This window comes from Sebastes fasciatus, chromosome 12 (assembly GCF_043250625.1).
Source record: "Sebastes fasciatus isolate fSebFas1 chromosome 12, fSebFas1.pri, whole genome shotgun sequence".
Lineage (NCBI taxonomy): Eukaryota > Metazoa > Chordata > Actinopteri > Perciformes > Sebastidae > Sebastes > Sebastes fasciatus.
The window spans coordinates 4482199-4504675 of NC_133806.1; the positions used below are offsets into that span (position 1 = coordinate 4482199).

The 22477-nt window shown below is 39.8% G+C and overlaps 1 protein-coding gene across 8 annotated transcripts in view; it reads left to right on the top strand.

Moving 5' to 3' along the window:
• The window catches only part of syngap1b (synaptic Ras GTPase activating protein 1b), a 175629-nt gene extending 158183 nt beyond the window's left edge, over nt 1-17446 (top strand). For 7 of the 8 annotated variants that reach the window (XM_074652670.1, XM_074652667.1, XM_074652668.1 and 4 more), the window contains 2 exons: nt 6588-6649; nt 15690-17446. In XM_074652670.1, the coding sequence (XP_074508771.1) occupies nt 6588-6649; nt 15690-15807 (180 nt within the window). In that variant the 3' untranslated portion in view covers nt 15808-17446. Of the gene's footprint in view, nt 1-6587; nt 6650-12730; nt 12923-15689 lie in introns of those variants that run through there. The other variant, XM_074652673.1, reaches the window with a different exon arrangement.
• The last annotated feature ends 5031 nt before the right edge of the window (nt 17447-22477 follow it).

Genomic DNA, 22477 nt, shown 5'->3' on the forward strand with positions numbered 1-22477 from the left:
TATATATATATATATATATGTATATATATATATATATATATATATATATGCATTTGTGTTTGACGAATAATGCTAAGAATGGAAGAGGTAATGAGAGCAACCACTCATGCACAGAGACTTGGATGTTTATCCAGATCAGTTTTTTTAAATGACGACCCGACACTCTCATATTCACAATGAAATAATCTTTTTTTTTTTCGTGATTGTCGCCAGCGGTGGTGGAAGAAGTACTTTAGATCTTTTACGTTAAAGGTACTATATGTAACTTTCAGAAAATCCTTGTTATCAATGACACCTGTGGCCGTTGAGTGAACTGCAGTCAGCATCCTGACATCTCTCCACGTCGTCCATTAAGTTAAGGGATAATGTACAGCGAGCCGGTCATTGTTGTGAAAGAATCCCCGACCTGTCTCTCATCGCCCTGAAGGGGTTTCTTTCACAACAATGACCCACTAGCTGTACATTATCACGCTTATTACACGGCTACTTACTTAAGAAATCAATATTTTGACACAAAAACGGTCCGCCAGAGTCCACATCAGAGCTGCGCCCATAGCAACAGTCTGCTACACACATAGCAACGGTCTGTTATACATAGCAACGGTCTGTTATACATAACAACGGTCTGCTATACATAGCAACGGTACATAGCAACGGTCTGTTATACATAGCAACGGTCTGTTATATATAGCAACGGTCTGTTATACATAGCAACGGTATGTTATATATAGCAACGGTATGTTATATATAGCAACGGTCTGTTATACATGGCAACGGTATGTTATATATAGCAACGGTCTGTTATAGATAAATTACAGACAGCATAACGAGAGAGGCAAGACACTCGGGAACGTGCATAAACGTCATATCCTTTTGGAATTTTTTTCCTTTACATAGAAATCAGTCCACAGGCCGTTATAGGCAACTGAGAAAGTCGGGGAAGGTCTCAGTTTTTAAGTTACATTACATTCCGTTCACACATTGGCAATACAAAGCAATTAATATACTATCTTTAAGTAAAAGTAGCAATACCACAGGGTAGAAATAAGGGCTGCACAATTAATCAAAATTGTATTGAAATCCCAATATGGCCTACTGCAATTTTCAAATTGCAGAAGGTGCAATATTTGTTAAAGGTGAAATGTGTGTCAAAATACCATTACCATTATTATTTTAAATAAGTAATTAAGCAGACACAAAATACTGTTAATTTTGGGGAACAGGGCCTAGTGAAAAGGGAGAAAGTAAGTCTTTTCACAATGGTTATAAAACATCCAGGAATCATCCCTTACTGATGCCATGTGTGGGGTTTTCTCATAAATCTATTGCTGTGAGTTTATATGACGCATTTTAATGCTAATATTAGCCTTCAAAAAGCTGTCAAAGTGCTCAAATAGTATCCCCACTTGATATGTTCCTTCTTTCATTTGGTTGTAATTATGATTTTCTTCGTCAATTAATGGCATGAAAATTCAAAGAAACGCCTCACGGTACATTTCTATAGTCACCCATCAAAAGGGAGGGGAAAAATAATGAAACATACCAAGAGGGAAGAGCTGACAGAGCTATCACACTGATGGCCATTATTACATATAATGTGACAATTATATATTCTGAGAAATCCCACAAGGCTACACGTAGAAAGAAATATATAAATATATATTCAGCATTGATTATATGAGCACAAGTCCTCACTGTTACTGTGCAGAGTAGTTACCAGGATTCTGTCAAGGTTACCAACGTAACCTGAGATCAACGAACACTAACGATTCATTTTAGTGTCAATTAATCTTTCAATCTTTTTTTTCAATGAATCGATTCATTGTTTGGTTTATAAAACATCAAAAAACTGTAAAAGAAAAAGCCCATCACAGTTTCTTACAGCTCAAAATTACATTACGTTAATTGTTTTGTCCGACCAACTGTCCAAAACCCAAACATCTTCAATTTACTATCATATAAGACAAAGAAAATCAGCTAATTCTCAAACTTCAGAACCTAAAATAGATAGAACATTTATCGTTTTTGCTTTATAAAACCCTAAACAATTAATCGATTATCAAAAAATAGTTTAGATTAGTTAAATTTTCTCGTTGAAGCTCCACGTTGCATGTTCCTATAAGTATTGTGTTGTTGGGTGATGGATAAAGTTTGCAGCGTAGGACGAAGAAGTGAGTGCCATAAAGTGTAGGCAATTAGGAAAAAAGTATGTGGGATTTAGTGCAGATTATAACAAAAATAAATAGATAAAAACAAGAGAGATTTAGTGTAAAGAGAAAAAAAAAATCAGGACTTTTGGACGCCCAATGAATCACGTTGAGTCATTGTTCCTTGTCAGCAAAAAAAGGTGTTGTACCTGTTTTCTGGGGGAGTATTATCATTCTGTTTTAAAAAGTCTGTGACACAAAACAATTGTTAAAGAAATTAAAATAAATAGATACATTTTACTTTGGCAACATCTTCTAGTACGAGGCTGAAAACAGATACATGCCTTTACACTGAATTAAAGTGAATTATTACATTGAATCACTGATACCAAACTCTATTCTTTCTCTATTAACAAGTAAAATAATCAGTTGAAGAACTAAATAAATGAATTGTTAAACTGGCGTGTGAGTCTGTGAAGAACCATTAAGAAGAGAGTTAACATTTAGCAGCAGCATATGGCTTTATATCTACCAGGGACAATTTAAGCTCCAATACTGCCTTGACAAAAATGTTTATTGGATTACAGAAGAGAGCAGCGACCTGCTTAACATTCAAACTGTGCTGCTGGAGGTTATCTGCAAGCTGCAGGGAACCTTCAGTGTTCAGCTGTTTGAAGGAGCAACGTACAACTACATTTATTGAGTCCTTTATTCCAAGATCCTTTACTCAAGACATCTGTACCATGTTTATACCATATTTAAGATACTTAAATATAGTGTGCTTCTTACGTTAAAGCAGCTGAAGAGAGACAGACTGACAAATCTTTCGGGCGTTCTTTTCAGGATATGAAATACCTTAATCAGAGCATAGAGACACAAGCCATTGGTTAAAAAGACGCAATAAAAAGTGAACTAAAATCTGACCTGAGTGGAGGAATCTTTGTGGGCAAAAATATAACTATGGCCACTGCAGTTTATAACAATAGAAAAGCCAATATATACACAGATAACGGTGTTAAAACCAGTGGGAGCTACAGTGGAAGGTAAACATCTGGACAATATAATGCAATTCAACACAAGCAAGACCATGCTAGTAGCTCTGTGAGGCTGTGCTTAGGAACAGTGGTGCTTTGAGCTAAATGCCAATGTCAGCATGCTAACATGCACATAATGAGTGTGTTCCAATCCGCGTACTTCTGTACTTACACTTACTACTTTGAGTGCATAAGTGCGTTCACACTGGGAAGTACGGCAAAATGCAGTGCACTCAAAGTACCCGGATGTTGTACTCAAAGCGGTCAGATCGTTGGGTGTGGAACGCTGGACACTTTCCACACTCAACTGTCGCCATCTTTGCTACGTAGCGGAAGGGGCGGAGCCACGGCCACGGCCACTATTCAAACATACGTAGATAACAGAATAAAACAATACAATACGTAAACATACCGGTGCATTTCCAGCCAACGGGAGGACACATCGTAGGCGTAGGCAACGATGTTGGAAACGTAATTTCCACTCTGCTTTCATTTTTTTTCAGAAGATATTTTGGCGGGTAGCGAGCCGCGGTCAAATGTTTCGATCGTCATTTCCGGTCAGTGCGCCGCAGAGTATTCGATTTGAGACGACCCTACCCCGTTGAAATTTACGCACTACTCAAGTGAGTACAGAGTGCACAAAGTGCACTACATTGAAGTGTACTTCTGGAAGTACGTGGATTGGAACACACTCAATGACAACATTAACATGCTGATGTTTAGCAGATATAATGTTTATCATGGTCATCATCTTAGTTTATTTGTGTAAGCATGCTGCAGTAACATTTGCTTGTTCAACCCAGTGTGATGAAACTGAGCTTCACTGGGTGAGAATGGTGCACCGGTAGCAGCTGAGAGAGGGAGCAGTAAATGGGAGTAATAGGGGAGTGAGAGGGGAGAGGCATGATGCCATTGTTTCCTCAGGCCACTGCTACCAGCTTCCAAAACAACACCCCGCACTCAATTAGGCCTAACACAGGTGCAGGATGCCATAATCTGTGTGATGACTACAAAATAAACATTCACTGCAAAAAAGTTGACTTCCCTCCGGATATTTTGAGATTTCACAACTGCTATTAGCAGGACATGAATGCATTAGCGACTACTGTATGAGTAAATAAAAGTACACTTCAGCAACTGGTGATAACGGCCAAATAATGTAACAGGCTACCTGCAGCTCTTAAAAAGCATTAAATCCCATCAAAAGGTCTTGAATAGTTTTTTGCCTGCTGTTGACAGTAACATTAGTTTCTTTATGTGGTTGAGTGCTGTCGGGAGAGACGATACACACCTATAAAATACAAGTGAGATTGGTGCAAACAACGGTGGATTGTGCGTGCAGGAAGGTGTTGAATCCTTTTTTTTGTCAGTCAGCAGCATCAGAGCTGTAGAAAACTATCATTACTGTAGCCACAGTGGCTAGGAAGCATATCAACTCCTACTGTAGGTGGAAGCACAGGTGGTTATACCTGCTGGGCATTTCTGCCTGTCGCATCTCCGACGGTGCCACTGGGCCGGCTGCAGGGTCGACAGCCGGGAGCCACCCTTTACTGATGTTTCGCTCAATTAATCCAGGAACGTCAATCAACAATTTAATTGTAATCAACTAGTGTCAATTTGGTCAGAAACTTAAATTGAATTAATTCATCACGTTAATTAGTTAAAGGGACTGTTAACAGCGACACCTATCCAACTTCCGTCAAAACAGTGCGGCGACACACGTCAGCTAAAAGCACAATATCACTCTATATTTCACCTGCTTGGCAGTAATGTTAGCTGACCAGACGAAGGTCTCTCCATGAATCAATGCTGATCCTAGTGTTGGCTTTTCCTGCCTCAGCCTCCCGACCGCGGCCGGAGGGAACAGGGGAGACGCCGGAGTTTTGGTCGGAGACGATAAAGTTTCTCGCTGCGGAGCCCCGTCGCTTCACAAGACACGGGAAACCTCTGTTTACAGTCTGTAAACAGTGTTGGCCGCGTCCTCCAACCGCGGCCAACACTGTTTAACAGACGGGCTTCACTAGATATAACTTTGAGGTTTTGGTGCTTGTAGTTGGTGTTGGAGTCTGAGTCTGAACAGCGTAGCTACACATGAGCGTGCATGGGACACCGACCCAGATTGATTTATACGTGTAAGAAGTTACAAACAGTCCCTTTAAATAACTAAAATTAGGCTTTATCGTCCCTACTGGTTTTATCGTCATGCTTTGGCTGGTATGACTGTGTAAAATGTATTAAACTGCATTCTGTGTATTTAAAAATATTTAATTTGGTGAACACGGCAGACACCCTGTGTAAATATGGGAGCAAAAATATTCAGCAAAATTGGTTGAAAATATAATAAAACATGTTAATCCAATGAATTACATCATATTATTACAGTAAGAAATTATGAATTTTAATAGGGTTGGAATTTATTTTATTTGATGATGTAATAAAATTTACTAATAATTTAAACAAATTATTAATTCATTATGAATTGATATTGATAGTTTAAGGCAATCAGTGCCAGTTAAACAAGTCAAATCAGGTTTTTTTTATTGGCAGTTTCTGCACATTATCAGTTGTTGTTTTTTACATTTAACTGTTATATTGATTATTTGTAGAGCCGTCCTTTAGATGTCGCTAAACTTTGTGGACTTTTTGTTTGATCAGCAGCAATCAGTGAGACGTATTTAATGAGGAAACGACTTCCTGAGCTTTCAGTGACATTAATCATCTCAATGTTTCATTCATATAAGATTTGACTGCGCTCTTTTACCCGTACGTATCGTTGCAACTTTTTAAATGTTGGTCATTTTTGAGTGTGAATGGGATGTGGTGTGTGTTACAGTCAAATGCTGAAATCCTATTCTCTGTTATTTATCTGTGGATGTTTATGCAAATATAATTCTGGGTTTTCCAAGAGTGTATATATATTTATCTTCATAGAGTAGATGATTGCATGATTGCATGTTCTTTTTACGCTTCTGAACCACGAAACATGCAAGATTCAGCTTTCCAAAGTCGACTGGATTAATCAGCTGCTTTCAGATGCAGATGTCGTTTGGAGTGCACGATTGAACGCCTTTTCTCTTTATCGTCCTATAAGCATGATTTCTGTTAATGATACACAGCATGGCAAGCTGCTTTAACGCTTTAAGGCTGTTGGGTTGTCTGATCATGTTGTGCGTGAATGGTTGCCGTTATGTATGTGTATGTAAATGTGCGATAGTAAGCATTTTTATGTGTATTTATGTCCTTGTTTTCTGTTCATTTTTTTGTTGTACATTTGTGTATGTATTGTTTTGGGTGGCTGTTGATTTCCTCAGCTTCCTCCTCCTTCTGCCTCCTGCTTTCAATCCTCCTCTCCTTTCCTCTCCTCTCCTCTCCTCCTATGTTGATGAGATACGGTGATTTCTCTTAGGGGAGGCGTCAGTCCATCCTAGTGCAGCCCCGTCTCGCGCCTGTCCCACCGCGAATAACCAGGTAATAAACAAACCGGCAAACTCTCACTCTCCATCCATAACCTGCTGCCTCTTTTCACACTTCTACTGTTCTCTATGTGCGTCCCTGTCCATACGCAGCATCCTGTGAACTCACTGCAAGCCAACACACTGACAGCCCCACTTACTTTTCCATTTATCTCTCAGGAAAAACAAAAGAGGCCTGTCACAGAGTGTTTGGACAGAGGTTACTTGAAGGGCACGCCTCTGTGTTGAAAGAGTGAAGACAAAACATTTCAGAGATTTAAAGCTGAGCTAAGAAACTTGGCAGCGAGGGGTGTTCATCTGAAATATGATGTCTGAAGTGTCGTAACCATAAATCATTTAATACAAAGTCGGTGCACAGCAGCAGGCTGACTGATCACTTTTCACCCAAGGATACCAAATGTACTAGAGAGGCTGGAAATTGAATGTAGATGAAATATAAGTTTGGATTGAACATTGCTGCCATTTAGAATGATTTGTTCCGAAAACAAGAGAGGCTGTGTTTAATGAACTCGAGGCAAACTAAGGCGAAGAAAGACTCGGTCTCTGTTTGTAAAGTGTGTTATACTTTCAGGAGACAGCTAGCTAAGTTAGCTAACTTCTCAGCATAGTTACAGTTATAGTGAAGACCCACTAAAGGAGGGCGGTGTGAAGTCAAGTGGGAGAAGCTATTTCAGGCGCCTCCGGAAGTAAAAGTCCCGTTCATTTCTCCCATAGATGATGTTACATGACTCACAGTTGGAGCTCTTCTGTGGCTTGAATTGGCATGACACGCTCCTGGTTGAGTCATCATCATCAGTGCAAAAGAATAACAATTGACCCTTCGCTAAGCCCCGCCCCTCAAGCCGCTGTCACTAACTGCACTCCCTGCAGAAATATTATCTCAGGAAAAAAGCGATTGCAGAGAGGCAGATAGAACGGTGTAAAATATGCGTTTGAAGGATATATATCAGGATGTCAAACTGATTCAGCCGCGAAAACAGGTTAAAAACAGGTTAAAAAGATAGAAGCTAAAGCCTAACGTAGACTAACAGTGTTCTGTACACTTTTCGCCCTTCAGCGCACGCCAGGGATCACTCGTCTGTTGTTACAGCTGCAGTGGGTAGAATTGGAGCAAATATGATTAAAAAAAGTTATTCTTATAAAACGGTCACTATACCCTGACAGTAGTACATGAGACAGGTAATCTGAAAAAAATTATGTGCCTCTGTGTCCTCCGGTGCTCCTAACGGCATCTGCAGGATTTCACAGACCGGAGGAAAACAACCAATCAGAGCTGATCTAGAGTCTGCCGTCCAGCTGCCATCTATGAGAGCCGGCTGCCAATCACTCGCAAAGTCCGATCAAACGTTCAAACTAGGCATCCAATCATTATCCATGATTCCAGCTGACATTGGGGGAAGGCCAGACTATCACAGGGCAGACACATGGAGACGGACAACCATTCACACTCACATTCACACCTACGGGCAACTTAGAGTCAACAATTAACCTGCATGTCTTTGGACTGTGGGAGGAAGGAACATGCAAACTCCACCCAGAAGGTGCTCAAACTAGGCAGCGCTGATCAAATATGAATCAATATTCTGTTACTGTAATGCCTATTTCTCTCCTCAAATGTTTTCAGAATCATCTTGTAGTGTACTGTTTAGCTGTAAAATTAGAAAGTTTGTGACCGGGCAGCCATGTTGAGATCTCTTGAGGAAATACCAAGCACCGCCCACCAGCTGGAGCACAGCCAATAGGAACGCTCTCTCTCTGAAATGACCTGTGATTGGTCAAAGTCTCCCGTCACGGGCTAGATTTTCTAAAGCCTGAAAACAGAGCCTTGAGGAGGAGCAGAAGTCTAGTTTTCACTGAAAGGTTATTATGGAATTCTTGCCCAATGATGCCAAAACCATTCTGCCTACTGCAGGTTTAAGTTGAAATGTTAATTTTCGCTGCTCTAGTCATCTCCCCTCTCAAGCTGCAGTCGGGACTGGAGCTTCGCCTCCGGGCGCTGTGGGCGCACCTCGCAAACTTACTGAAATCTGACAGGAACAAATGGGGTGGAGGTCTGTTGCTAGGTTGGGAATGAAAGAGGGGGAACCGTAGATGACACACATCAATTTTATTCACAACCTGGAAGTATTTATTCAGCGATCGGCGAAAAAAGATCACCTGCACGGAATATAGTTAGTGTATGTTGCAGATCACAGCGTAAAAGTGAACCAACAGATCACCTGGCGATCGAGACGGAAGGCAATGAAATTAGGAAACAACGCTGTTCCTGTAAAGTAGGTAATGAAGAAAAGATGATTGGCCAGTCTGTGTTCGAGGGGCGGGACTTAGCGAAGGGTCAATTAACAACCATTTTTTCCATGCACACATCTTGCTTAATGCAGCTTTAAAGTCTCTTCTTCTCTGACAAATGAGAAAAACGTGTAATTTCTGCACAGTGATTGTATGAAGTAAGATTCCTTCTCCTTCAACACCCAAAAAAACTGACCACAAAAGGGTGGTGAGCGGATGGTTTTGTTGTCACCCTTCCAACACAATACCCTGCCTTCTAGTATCCACTGGAAATATTCTGCGACAGACCTCGAGTAGGGAGTTTATTTGAATTATTTGAGATGAATTAGTTTGCTTTTTTCACTTCATGTTGACCAATGAGCATATTACACGCCTTGGCAGAAATACACAGAAGTACTACAGCAGCTTCGACCTTTCTAATGTCTTTTCAAAAATATTAAACATCACGTTTTGTGTGTGACTGTCGCAAACCTCTGCAAGTGAAAATGCCATCGCTTGTTCACACACACACACACACACACACACACGCACACACACACAAACACACACACACACACACACACACACACACCAACAACCGCACAGAAATATATATTATCACAAATGATGTTCACGTCATATACGGAGACCTTCCTGTAACTCTTTGCATTGGGTAAATCGTTGAAATGCAGAGAAATACAAAATAATCAATGAATACCATTGATTCTTAAGCTCCGATATTTTCAGATGATGGCATTTGCAAAAGTTCAACTCAGATTTTCATCACATTTAATAGTCACCTCATTTTTTTTCACTTGGCCTGGGTTAACTTTAAATATACTAAACATTATCTTAATAAACGATAATCAACCATTGAGTGAAAAACATACAGTATTACTGTTTTATGTACAAACAGGATGTCGATTCCCTCTGGTTCCTACAATAGCCCAATGACAATAGGCTTTAGTTACTTAATTTTTAATGAAGAATTGTTACTTTCTGCCAAGCAGCTACGTAAAAAAAAAATCTGAATTTAAAGAGAATACACACAATCACATGTTTTATGATTTCATAGACTTGTGTCCAGAGTGATTACCGTTCTTGGTGATAAATCTGTCCCAAAGTCTCTGAAACATTGTGTGAATTCTCCTTTAATATAGACACACACAAACATATTTTTGTACCGCTTTGGTTTCCTACACATGAACTTCACATTTCCACTCTTCATCCCTCCCAGCACGCCCTCAGATAAACAATGGGAATTATGGGAAATCTCCGTATCTGACCCAATCCTTCCCTGAAGAACACTGATTAATGTGCACATGTTTTTTTTTTGTGTGTGTGTGTGTATTTTCTGTGTCTTTCAGTGAGTCTTTGTTTCTGATATTTATGTGTTTGCGTTTTTGGCACCTGGGCACATTATTTGGTTGAATGGTGGCCACGTTGTTTACGGTGCGTCTGAGGATGTGTGAAATGTGTTTTGCGTCCGAGTTAGAGCTCTTTTTCACCTGGCAAGCTATAGTCCTCTTAAGCCATACAGGGGGTTCCTTTAATTTAACCTTATATAAGTTGATTAAACCAACACTGTGAGAACGATTTTACAGTTTGCTCTATAGACATCCACGATTCAAATTGATTGGAGATTGGAGGAGATGGGTAAGAGCCTGTGTGTGCGATATCTGCATCATTACTATACACCTAACATTTCAGTTCTCCACTAAGTGTTTTGTGTTTCTGTCTCCAGTACCCCACAATTTTCATTAGCATAAAAAACACTCTCACACCAAGCTGTAATTGAATGCACCAAGTAATCAAACACCACAGCCCACAGAGAGTGAAGCAAGCTTGGTAAGTTTTTAAAAAAGGATGTCAGTAAACATTTTTGCCATGTCTTTGTTCGGCTGCTTGATTTCCTGAGTTTAATAGACATGTGTATTGGTCTACACATGGACATTAAACGACACTGTCGGTGGTGTTTGAGAGTAACGAAACAAGTGTTAGTGGAGTCGTGTTACTGGCATCCTGTAAATGTCCACTGTAGCTGTTCATAGCACCAGTTAGCAGCTGAAAATGTTTTCATTCATTTTGGTTCTGATTGAGAAGAGAAAAGGCCCGCTAATTCACATCCAATTTTGGGGTTTTCGTTCTTCTTTTCACTTTTTCTTTTTTCTTTTTTTAAGTGAAATGGAAACACCTTCCACTCACAATGGACACACTCATCAGACAGTTTATCCAGTGATAATTTCAATCCTTTTGATTCATTTTCTCTACTGGATGCAGACCAAACTATCCCTCCTACTTCCTGTCTCTCCCCTCTACAGCACGTCATTCCATCCATGTGACAGTATTTCATACTTCTTGCATTAAAGTGGTATCTAATGTCATGCATATATTTTTCCAAAGTTTGATAAACCTGAATTAAATTAGTATGCACATATTTCCAAGCTCTTTTAGATGGCTCTGCACTCGTCATACATTTCCAGTGAGTCTCTGTAATTATGTCTAGACACCACACGGCAAGATAAATCAAATGCAATTATTTCAAGAGGTTCTAGAGGTCTGATGGTAAAACTGTGATTTTTCAGCTTTCAAAATGCTTCTATATTCAAATCATCTTGCAGCAGCTTTTGGATGCATTAAGCACCATTATGAATAGAGTCCTCCAATAGTTGTCTATTGGCACAATAACCCAATTGTTTTCTCTTCCCACTGCTCCCACACAGACGTCAGTGAACAAGACTGGGAGTGAAGGCTTTGACATAAACTAATAATATAACTAGTCTTGCATTGCTGTTATTCGGCGCCAATGTAGGTAAGAAAAGATGGCAAAACCAAACTTTGACTTAATCACTGATCAAAAGCTCCAACCCAGGATGAATGCCCATGCAGCAGCTCATTGCTATATGTGCTCAGTGGGTTTGGGTTAGACGTTTTGGTCGGTGAATTGGACAGGTTTGGATTTCCTGCCAGGCTATAGGGTGCACCTTTATCTTGCTTTTTAAATTTGGTGCTGAGCTCCTTGTGGCTTTTTGCATGTCTTTAGTAGCAGGCTGATGCTACAGTATGTGCTGTTAAGATGTTTAAAGAAGCCATAAGTGTAGAGTTCTTCTAGAGTCTTTAAGTTAAAATACTTTCCGCTGCTCGCACATTTACATAGAAACTTATTGGACGTGATTTGTACCGAATTGGCAAAGAATGACACTTTTCCTGACACCTGATAAACACTCCTTGCTACTCATCCAAAGAGGATCACGACCCTTTGACCTCAAGAATTTTAATTCCCCCTTCATCCCCTCTTTCCCTGTGTCCCTTTTCCTGTGCTGCCATTTCTATTGGTGTTCGTCATGCATCAACTTCGTAACTCATTTGGCTCTCTCTGTCTCTCTCTCCTCTCTCTTTCTGTCTGTGTGGTTCTTCCATCCCCGTATCACTTGTCTTTTATTTCTGATTCCTCCTTCCTTTGCTTCTGCCATTGCTTTTACATGTACTCATTCCAACCGGTTCTTTGTATTTGTCAATGTTTGATGTTTTCCCACTTCCACACAATTGGACCACATCCCTTCTCTGGTGATTTTCCTCCTTTGTCCTCTCCCCATCTTTATCTCACTATTCTTACCTCCTCCCACACTCTCACACCTCTTCAACATGTGATTTTTCCCTCTACATGTCACGTTATCTGCCTTGATTGGACATCTACCTCTACAACTCCTCACCTCCCTCCCATCACTCATTGAATGGCCTCTCTCCTACGACCATCTCTCCCTGCTCCCACTCCTCTTTCCCCTCCCCTCTCTCTCTATCTCGCTAGGAGGACGAGCTTTCCTCCCTGGGTTCTGCAGACCCCGGTGTGAAAACTGAAGGTGGAGGGGGAGGTGGTGGAGGCGGAGGAGGACAAGGAGGAGGAGCGGTAACCGACGATCAAGGCCTCAGAGTTTCTTCCTCGGGCATTTCCTCTGACAGCTCGCCCCACAATGGAGTCCTCCCCCAAACTGTAGACCCTCCCTCTCTACCCACTCCTCATCAACATCCTAGTCAGAATGGAGAGCTCCGTGGCAACCAAACATCCTCCCCCATGACAACCTCACAGGCAACAGGAACCACGGCAACAGCAGCAACTACAGGCATAGCAGAAGAAGGGGGAGTAGGTCAAACACAACACTGAGCCAAATCAGAGAGAGATGACACAAAGGGAAACACTGTCCCCGTCTTTCCCATTTAGCGAGACGATGCTTTGAAAAGAATCCGCCGTAGATTTTCTTATTCCCCGGGCAAGAGAGAGAAGAAAAGTGTGCGGGAGACGAGTAGTAATCACACAGCTACTGTACAGTGCATAACACATGAACACACAACACAAAGGGCTCTTCAATGGACACTTGTTCTTTCGATGCTCACGTGGAGCTTCAGTCAGTATCAGTCTTGCAGGACAAGATAATGATACCTTATCACACACTCTTTGATTCAGTCAAACAAAGCATTTGACGTACGTACCAAGCCGATATGTGAACACCTGCTCTGTGCACTCATTGCCTTTCTGTGGCTTCACGAGAAATAAATACACGTAAGGAACATGCACTATAGAATGTCTTGCACCCCAAAGACTTCATAGTAGCCATTAGCAAGCGTTATAGTAACCCTTGACTCCCACGGATGTACTGTAGGTGCATCCTGAACACGCCAGGCTGCAAATTGTCTAGGAGTAGAGATGTGGTGATGTAGTCTGGCTTTCTTAGTGCCTTTGAGTGTTTTTCAACAGGGTTTTCCTATAGCGATCTGAAGTAACAGACGGAGATCCAAGTTAGCTTTCGCTAGTGAGAGAAATGATCTGTGGGCTGAAAACAGAGATTCAAAGACACAAGATCAAGCGTCGTAGAGGTTTGAGTGACAGAAGACAATTTTTGGGGAACTTTTTTTCCTTTTTTTTTTCAATCTAAGGGACTTCTTGTTTTTGGACTGAGCTCGTGCAATTTTTCTCTTCTCAATCTCAGAACCGATATGTGATAAACTGGTGCTAAACAGAAACAAATGGTGCCATTTTCCAAGTCAAATGTCTGTGTCTGCCATAGCACTGCCTCTTTCATGATTCACTCACTGTCTTTTCTCTCTCTCTCTCTCTCTCTGTCTCCTGTGATGTGTCTTTGACAGGACTTGTATCCCCCCCCAGTATGTTTTGTACGTGTCTTTGTCTTTGTTCTTTGTGCATCCTGTTGTGTTCTTATGTCCAACGGGGTTGTTGGGGTTTCCATATGTGTGTTTTAGAAGCGCCCTCCTCCAATCTCTGGGTTTTATTTAAAAGCAGCTCCCCGGCTCAAAATTGACGGATCATCTATTGAACGGGTTATTTTCAAATTTGTGGAGACCAATCCCCAAAGTGCTATTTTCAGTTTACACAGAGAACTAATAACTTTAACATTCAATGAAGCTACTTGGAATGAAATGGATGAATGAAAGAGTCTTAAAGGTTGGTTTTTTTCAGTTAAAAACTGTTGGTCGATTGTGTTCACATACAGAAGATAAGTGGTGCCACTATTATTACTTTTTATTCAGAATTGTAAGAAAAAAATCTTAAAATTTTCACCAAAACTAATGTTGTAAGTGCGTACAAATACTAAAGACAGATTAGCGATAGCTCCCCTTATGTTTTTAGTTTAGGTTACCTCATTTTATTACAGTAAACATGATAACAAGGATCATCTTATGTGTGAAAAGATAATTTCAGCCATTTAGGTTTGCCTGCCATTAAGTGCCTGGGATAAATATATTGAGCATCCTTTGGCCAGTAGACTAGCTAGTCATCGACCAATTGCACATTATAATGCCTTGCTTAAGACAATAAGAATATATTACACCCCTGATGCTTAACAAAAAAAAACTTCTTTGTGTAGTTTCCATAATTTGAAGTTTCATTTCAAAATGAAAATGCTGGCATCTATTTCTGAAACTGTTTGATTAAAACAAATTAAAAGAGCGAACCGTTTCATTTAAATTTCAGGAATACTGTACGATGTGTTTTTGAAATGAACTCTTCAGTTCCTCATGTGTCCGATGCTGAAAACACGAAAATGTTTGTAATGTGTATCCATGTTCCTTCATTTTGTGTATGAAACTGTCTGTTGTAAGGTTTGTCTGGATGTGAACTGTGTTTTTTGTCTCTGTAGCCTCACACACTGGTGTCGCTCTGAAACAACTCAGCTTGTTTAAACGTGCAGGTTGTACCAAGACGAGTTGAAGAGTTTCAGCTTTGTGTCGGCCATTTTTCTCTTTAGAGTGAAACCAATCACGGTGTCAAAGGTCAAACACGGCCAACGCTAGCACTTTGTAAGCCAGTGCTAGTGGATTAGCTTAGAGTCATTCTCTCAATGAATGTTTAACTGTTGAACCACCAAATGTTAATAATGCTAGCAGTCTCACGCAGGGAAAGATTGTCTTCTATTCAGGCAGCTTGTAGGGCTACTTTTTTTTCTTGTGAAATTTACTTGTGTGTGACGAATGTTGGCTTAAAAAAGCGGTCTATAGGTTTGAATATTTTCAGAGACGTGAGACGATCCGTGATTGAGAAATTAACATTGCTGTGAAAATACCTCAGTGACTCAGGTAAACAAGCAGTTGCCTCAGAGCTGAACACAAAAAACTATAGAAAAGAGATCCAGCTTTGGAAAAGACTGCCACCATGCAGATACTCGGTCTCTAGCTATGCTTCAATAGCACCTGATCAAGCACCCTCCCTCGTTTCTTCTCTCTCTCTGTCTCCCCTTTCTCTCTCCCCCTAGCCACTCTCACAGCTTCATGGAGGACAATGTGGAACGTAATTGGCTGATGCACCATCGGCAGTCTGCAGGGTGGCATAGCCAAATGTCCAGAGCCCTCTCTCGTGATGCGATTGGCTGACAAAGGGAGAACTTGGGGCATTGATCCCATTCTCTTTGCTCAAAGGATGGTGCAGAGCCCCAGCGGACCATGTAAGGAAATGCTGGGTTGTTGTTGTTTTTTTTTTTTACTTTACTTGGGCCCTCTCTCTCTGATTTGATAACAGGATTTTTTTTTTTTAATGTGTTTGACGCCTCACGGTTGGATCTACAATTTTACTTTTAAAAAGGTAGGCTGGACACATATTGGCGTTTGTTAGAGCCTGCCGAGCATGCAAAGAACAGCTATGCAGTCTGATCAATCAGCAGAATGGAGGAACACAAAGGCCTAGGAAGGCGTGATGCCCAAAGTGAGAGAGAGAGGGGAGGTGTATTGTGGGTAAGATATATTTCAAAGGTGCTTGACTTCTCTTAAAATTTCAGTCAAAGCTGATTTACTTTCAGAGCATTTATTTCTCTCTCTCTCTTATAGTCTTTTCAAATTACCCTTTGATTCCTCTTCATCTACTCACTCTTTATCTATCTAGCATTCTCAAAGCATTATTTAACCACTTCATTTTTACTCCAATTAACACACACTTGATCTCTTTCTCGATTTCATAGTTTTTAGCTCTTCCGTTTCGAATCTCTTTCAGACTTTGATTTTAAAGGAAACTAAATATGCACAGCCTAATACAACACGTGAAAAACTGCTTCAGAACAAAACTCTTGCTTCAATGAAGACTTTGAAAAAACCGGACAGAATGTTATTATTTATATTTCTATGCTTATTCTTACAATAGTACAAAAAAAAAAACTCTTCGTCAGAAATCTTCCGGAGCAGATATTTATTTCTTGATATAGATAGATGCCTCTATCTAATGGAAGTTCATAAATAATCCATTTTATATGAACCAAGTTTTCTTACTAAGACAATCTTGTGGAGAGAATCATTGCCCTAAAGGACTGTGACGAAAGGGACAAACTTGTGTTTTACCTACTCCCCTTACAGCAGTTTGCACGTTGCTGTGACCTGTGCCCCCCCACCCTCTCCCCTTCCCTTCCTATTGGTTATAATCATTCAAAACAACCACTAAAAAAAGGTGGACGGATGTTTCTCGCCCAACAATCGCCATGGAGCTCTCCATTTACGGACGATGTGAAAGTCTTTGGATGAGGACATTCTTACAGCTATTGTTTTGTACTCCACTTTCGACTATCTGTCTGTAGAGTTTTAACCGAGCGGAGGATGAACTCTTGGTTTCAGTGCGGCCACATTTCTGCAGTCAAATTTGCTGTAAAACTCCCCATTTATTTCAATGGATGGACCCCACTGACACCAGTCTGAGTTGAAATCCCTGCCATTTTCACTTGATGACTGAAGCGACGACAGAGAGAGATATGTTAGAGGTCCTGCTGAAACGAGTGAATGTGTTTGTATATAAGTGTGTGTACTGGCTAAATCTCTGTATATATACTGGATAAATGTGTATATATGGTATGTCTACGTGTATATACAGTTTGTTTGTATATGCAGAGTGTACAGTTATTTTTCCTCTAATGTTTCTCTCTCTTTCTATGAATAGGTCTTCTCAAGTTACCAATACTGAGGCATGGAAAGGTTTTTAAATGTACTGAGCTTGTCGGAGGCACTTTGTGTGCAGACTCAGAATATCAGCAAGGTCTGTCACTTATAGCTGCATTCTTGAAGCTCTCTCTCATACAAGAAGTAACTCACATAATCTTAAGCTTGCACTCATTTTCTGACCAACTCAAAAGCTTTTCTAAGTACATTTGGGTGACCAAGCAATGTTTGTACATATATAGATTAAGACAATTTTTTTTTTCCAGAAACCTCCATCTGCATTTCTTTGAAAATTCTCGACCTGTTTTTGAGTTCTTGCGTATCTGACTTTCACTTTAGGTTCCTATGGTATATGTTTGCAACGGTTGTCATTCAGAGTTATATATTTATTCGGACAACCCTTATATATTTCTTGAAATTTTGTTCCCCAAATTCTGCCTCTCATGGAGCCTTCTAACCTTTTATTAAGATTTGGTTAGACCGGCGAATCCTTCCATGAAAGTATACTGTCCTTACTAAACATTGCTTGTTTTTGTATAGGTCCTTACTAAATAAGTGTGCCTCCCCCCTTATACTCTTACTAACCTTAGATCCATTAACTCCTCTGGTCACTCATCTTCATACCCCTTGACAAGCCATAGCCCCTCCCTCCCCGAAACTCATCTATTGTTGTTTTGACAGGACAGACATTTGGGGATTTTGTGTATATTAATGGAAGAGTGGTGTTGAAGAGTGTATTGCAGTTGTATATGGATTTGTTATGAATGTGGATATTCTGATCATTGAATTATTATTGTAATAATGATAATAATTATTGCCAATTTGATTTTGTTGATTAATTCCTTTGACGCGGTTGATGAAGATGCCATTGTTCCTTTTTGTTTCTTTTATCTTTTTTTTTTTTTTGGAATACACCGGAATTTATATTTTTCGGGTGGGTGAATCTGGAGATAGAAATACGTAAATAAATAAATAAACAAATAATTAAATTCTTAACCTGCTTTGGAAATGTGTGTTCTGTTTCTTAATGCACTAACTTGGGCTTTTCTCAATTTCTAAAAGTACCCTCCCTGTTCAGAAGTCCGTAAATATTTCTCTTATTGTCAAAAAATCTAACGAACACCTTTGTTGTCCAAAAACTATTAAAAACACCAGTGGGCCACACTGTTGCACTGGCTGACATGTTCCTTCATTATGATGAACACACACATTGTAGTTTATCTTGAGACGATCCCATATACGCCGTCCTGCTGCTGTAAATAATCACTAGAGCACCAAATGTGTATTAAAGAGGATCTATTATGTTCATTTTCAGGTGCATTCTTGTATTTTGGGTTTCTCTGCTCTAATGGCTCGTAGATCGGTCAGCTGGCACGCTCTGTTGTGATTGGTCAACCGAACCAAACCCTTCGGACTCTGCTCCGGCTCCGCTCTAACTAGCTTTGTTTGAGGCCGTGCCAAACTAGCCGTTATGCAAATGTGTAACTTGGTGACATCACCACGTTAGGAAAGAAAAGGCGGGACTTCAAGCAAGGCGTTTCAGGAGCAGTGTTTCTGTGGGGGAGAGTAACTCCCTTTGGTGTAGACTTTGGGCTTTGTAACTTTGCGGACCTTTTACATGCACAAAAAAGCTATATAACATGCTAGAGGAAAGAGGGAAAGCATAATAGGCCCCCTTTAATCTGCTGAAAATAGTCCCCAACAAATACATGATTCTCTCCTGTTTGAGTAACGGTAGCTCAAAACTACAGTGCCCAACTGTTTTAGGAAATCACTGAGCCTTTTTAAAAAATGAAAGTAAATATTTGTGACCTGTTTTTAAGGATTTACATCAGTAGGAATGGGCGACACAATGATGGTTTTGGTCTTTTCATGGGATTTGTTGACAACGACAACAATATAGAATATCGCCAACCTTATTTTTTAAATGGTAGGAAACATCATGGCTTACTTTTTGTCTGGATGTCACGTCCGTGTAGATAGGGCCACACAACAGCTTGTTATCATTCCCAGGGCGTCAAATGCCGAGGCTTTGTCATGACCATCGGCGTTGGATATCGCCGCACACGGCTCCCTTTAGCACCGGTATGAAACGAACCAAGCTTTCCATTAACTACAATGTAAACCCATCCGCAGCAACAGTCAACGCTACAAGAAAGTGCACTGGGAGTGTGGTGACCCAGTTTAAAGAGCGAATAGACACACAGTGCGGACGGGAGGGATGGGGAGGTGGATGGGTCCAACAAACACGAGGCTTTCATCCAGAAGATGTTGGGCTGTTCGTGTCAATCAGCTGTTCATTTGTGTCCCGTGTTCACAACGTTCAGTGTCATTTTCACTTTACAAACGTAGTAGTTTTGAGCCCAACCATGTAGTTCTTTCCTGAACCTAACTATAGTGGTTTTGTTGCCTAATCCTAAAGTGACGCCAAGGGTAACTATAGTGGTTGTGATGCCGAAAAATAAAGTGACGCCAAGAGGTGTGACGTCAAGGTGCTTGACGACAAGGGAAGGGGCGTGTGACAAAGCCGCGGTATGTGACGAGTTTGGATGAAAACATGTTGGCAACAATGAACAAGTACTCGACTAATCTGTCAATTATTTTTCTGATTAGTTGATTCATCGTTGAGTCCATAACATGTCAGAATATAAAGGGAAAAAACTACATTTCCCAGAGCCCAAAGTGGCGTCTTCAAATTGTTTGTTTTATCTGATAAACATTCCAAAACCTCAAAGTATTTCATTTACAGTCATATAAAACGACTATTAAAAATCAATTATCAGAAATTGTCAGCTAGTCTTGATGAACTAATCAATGAATCAACTATAGCTGTTGGCTATACTGTAAGCTCACAGCCTGCACACCCTCTTAAGGATTGTAAAGAAACCAAATCCTCTATCAAGTCAAAATTTCTACACAAGCAGGGGTGAGCTCATTGATCTGCTTTGTTGGTTGTATTTTTCTTCCAATTCTGGCAATAGAAAGATTCATTTTCTGGACGTATATAAGCTTTGTGGTTGCATCACAGTGCTTGCTCATCTGGGTCATCTCCATTTTTCCTGCGTCTCAAGACTGTGATTCTCCTCTTGGTGAGCAGAGCCGATCATTTCCTCACATTCTCCCCAGCTGAGGCGCTGAGAGCGAGGATGGGAAGGCAGGATCTGGGAACTGGGGACTGGACTGAATATAGCAAGCTTGTAATTATCCTCATCCTCCTACACTTAATCGCCTGCAGTTCCTCAGTGGGTTGGCAACTTCTGAGTTTGGACAGAGCGGAAAAAAAATTAGCACAATGGAGGAGCAACAGACAGTCCATGCTGTGTAAAAAGAACAAACAGACCTCAACCTGCTCAAGCCTCAAGCATCAAATACATTCATATAATATCTTGTCTGAAGAATATTCATGTCTCCATAAAATGATAAGGTTTTCATTTTGTATGTCAAACTGCACCTATAACGTGTCAAAATGTGCATTTATACCAAAATAACGTTACTTTTACCAGCTGGAAAACACCATTACATGCTTACATTATTCCATCCAACATAACCATTACATAGTGAACCAGCATCTTAATAAAACTACCTTTTCTTTTTCTCCCTCACTGATACTCCATTGACTTACATCTTTCAGTGATGCCCTCCATCATCATCCGTCATACCAATAGCCTGTTTCCACAAAAAGAAAATACATAAAATGTGCTCAATTTAGAAAGCAAGTATCTGACAAAAATGCTATTTCTCTGTGACTTTAACATTGCATTTACAGGGATGTGAAATAATGTGTGATCTTTAGAGACCTCTATTGGTAATCAGGAGGAATTACAACAACAGAGTTTGTAGTGGCTATGGTCACTGTGCCATGGGGGTGAACAATTCTTATAAGTAAACTGTTTTTTCATCAACCCCATGTTCCTTTTAAGGAAAAAAAAGCATGCATATGATGAAAATATGAATGCAATATATATATATACAAGTCCTACATTCAAGTAAAATTACAAACATATACTGCAAAATGTACAAAAAGTATTAAAGTGAAAGTTCTTGTTGCTTCTTGCAGAAATTCCCTTTCAGATTGTTATATTATTATATACTGTAGGCCAATGTCATATCTCTCAAATTAGGAAATTGTTCAATAATTTCCCAATTTGGGATCAATAAAGTACATCTATCTATCTATCTATCTATCTATCTATCTATCTATCTATCTATCATCTATTATCTGTCTTTCTATCGATCTGACTGTTGGATAGTTTAATCTATATTGCATCATATTTTATAAATTTATCATATATTGTGTTTGTAAAATCTGTAACTATTAACTCCAACTGTCAGATAATTGTAGTGGAGTAAAAAGTACAATATTTCCCTCTGACATGTAGTAGAAGTATAAAGTAGCATAACATTAAATACTCAAGTGAAGTAAAAGTACCTCAATACTTTCCACCACTGGGTATTTGTCTGAAATCCAGCGGTGGAATGTAACTAAGTACATTTACTTAAGTACTGTGCTTAAGTACAATTTTGAGATATTTGTACTTTATTTGAGAAATTCAATTTTATGTTACTTTATATTTCTAATCCACTACATTTTTGGAGCCAAATAGTCACTAATTAATTTATAGATGTAGATTATTAATACCTAATACAAATCAAGTAACAAATGATGTATTCAGCATAAAGTAGCTAATACACATTATCCCCACCTTTATCAGCAGCAACATTAAAGAATTCTACACATTAATACACCAATAATTATAATCCAGTGATATAATATAGGCCTTTATAAATCTGAAATGTAAAATAAGTAAAATATCTAAATATTTCCTCCACCACTGGTGAAATAAATTTTCTTAGAATTTCTAATTGGCTTTCCTAATTGATGCCCTCTGGCACCACAGACCAGAGAGCATCTCCACTCACAGAGCAGGTTTCACCACAGCTTCTTTCCAGCTAAAATAAGACTGGTGGCAAAGGACGTTAAAGAGGGAAACAAATACCCCACACCTCACCTCCATACCATTATTGACACACAGTACACCCGAACTAAATGGACTGAAATGCTGTGCAATGTGCTGCCGTTCTCTGTGTAATTATCTTAAATATCTTAATTATATTAATTTCTTTTTTT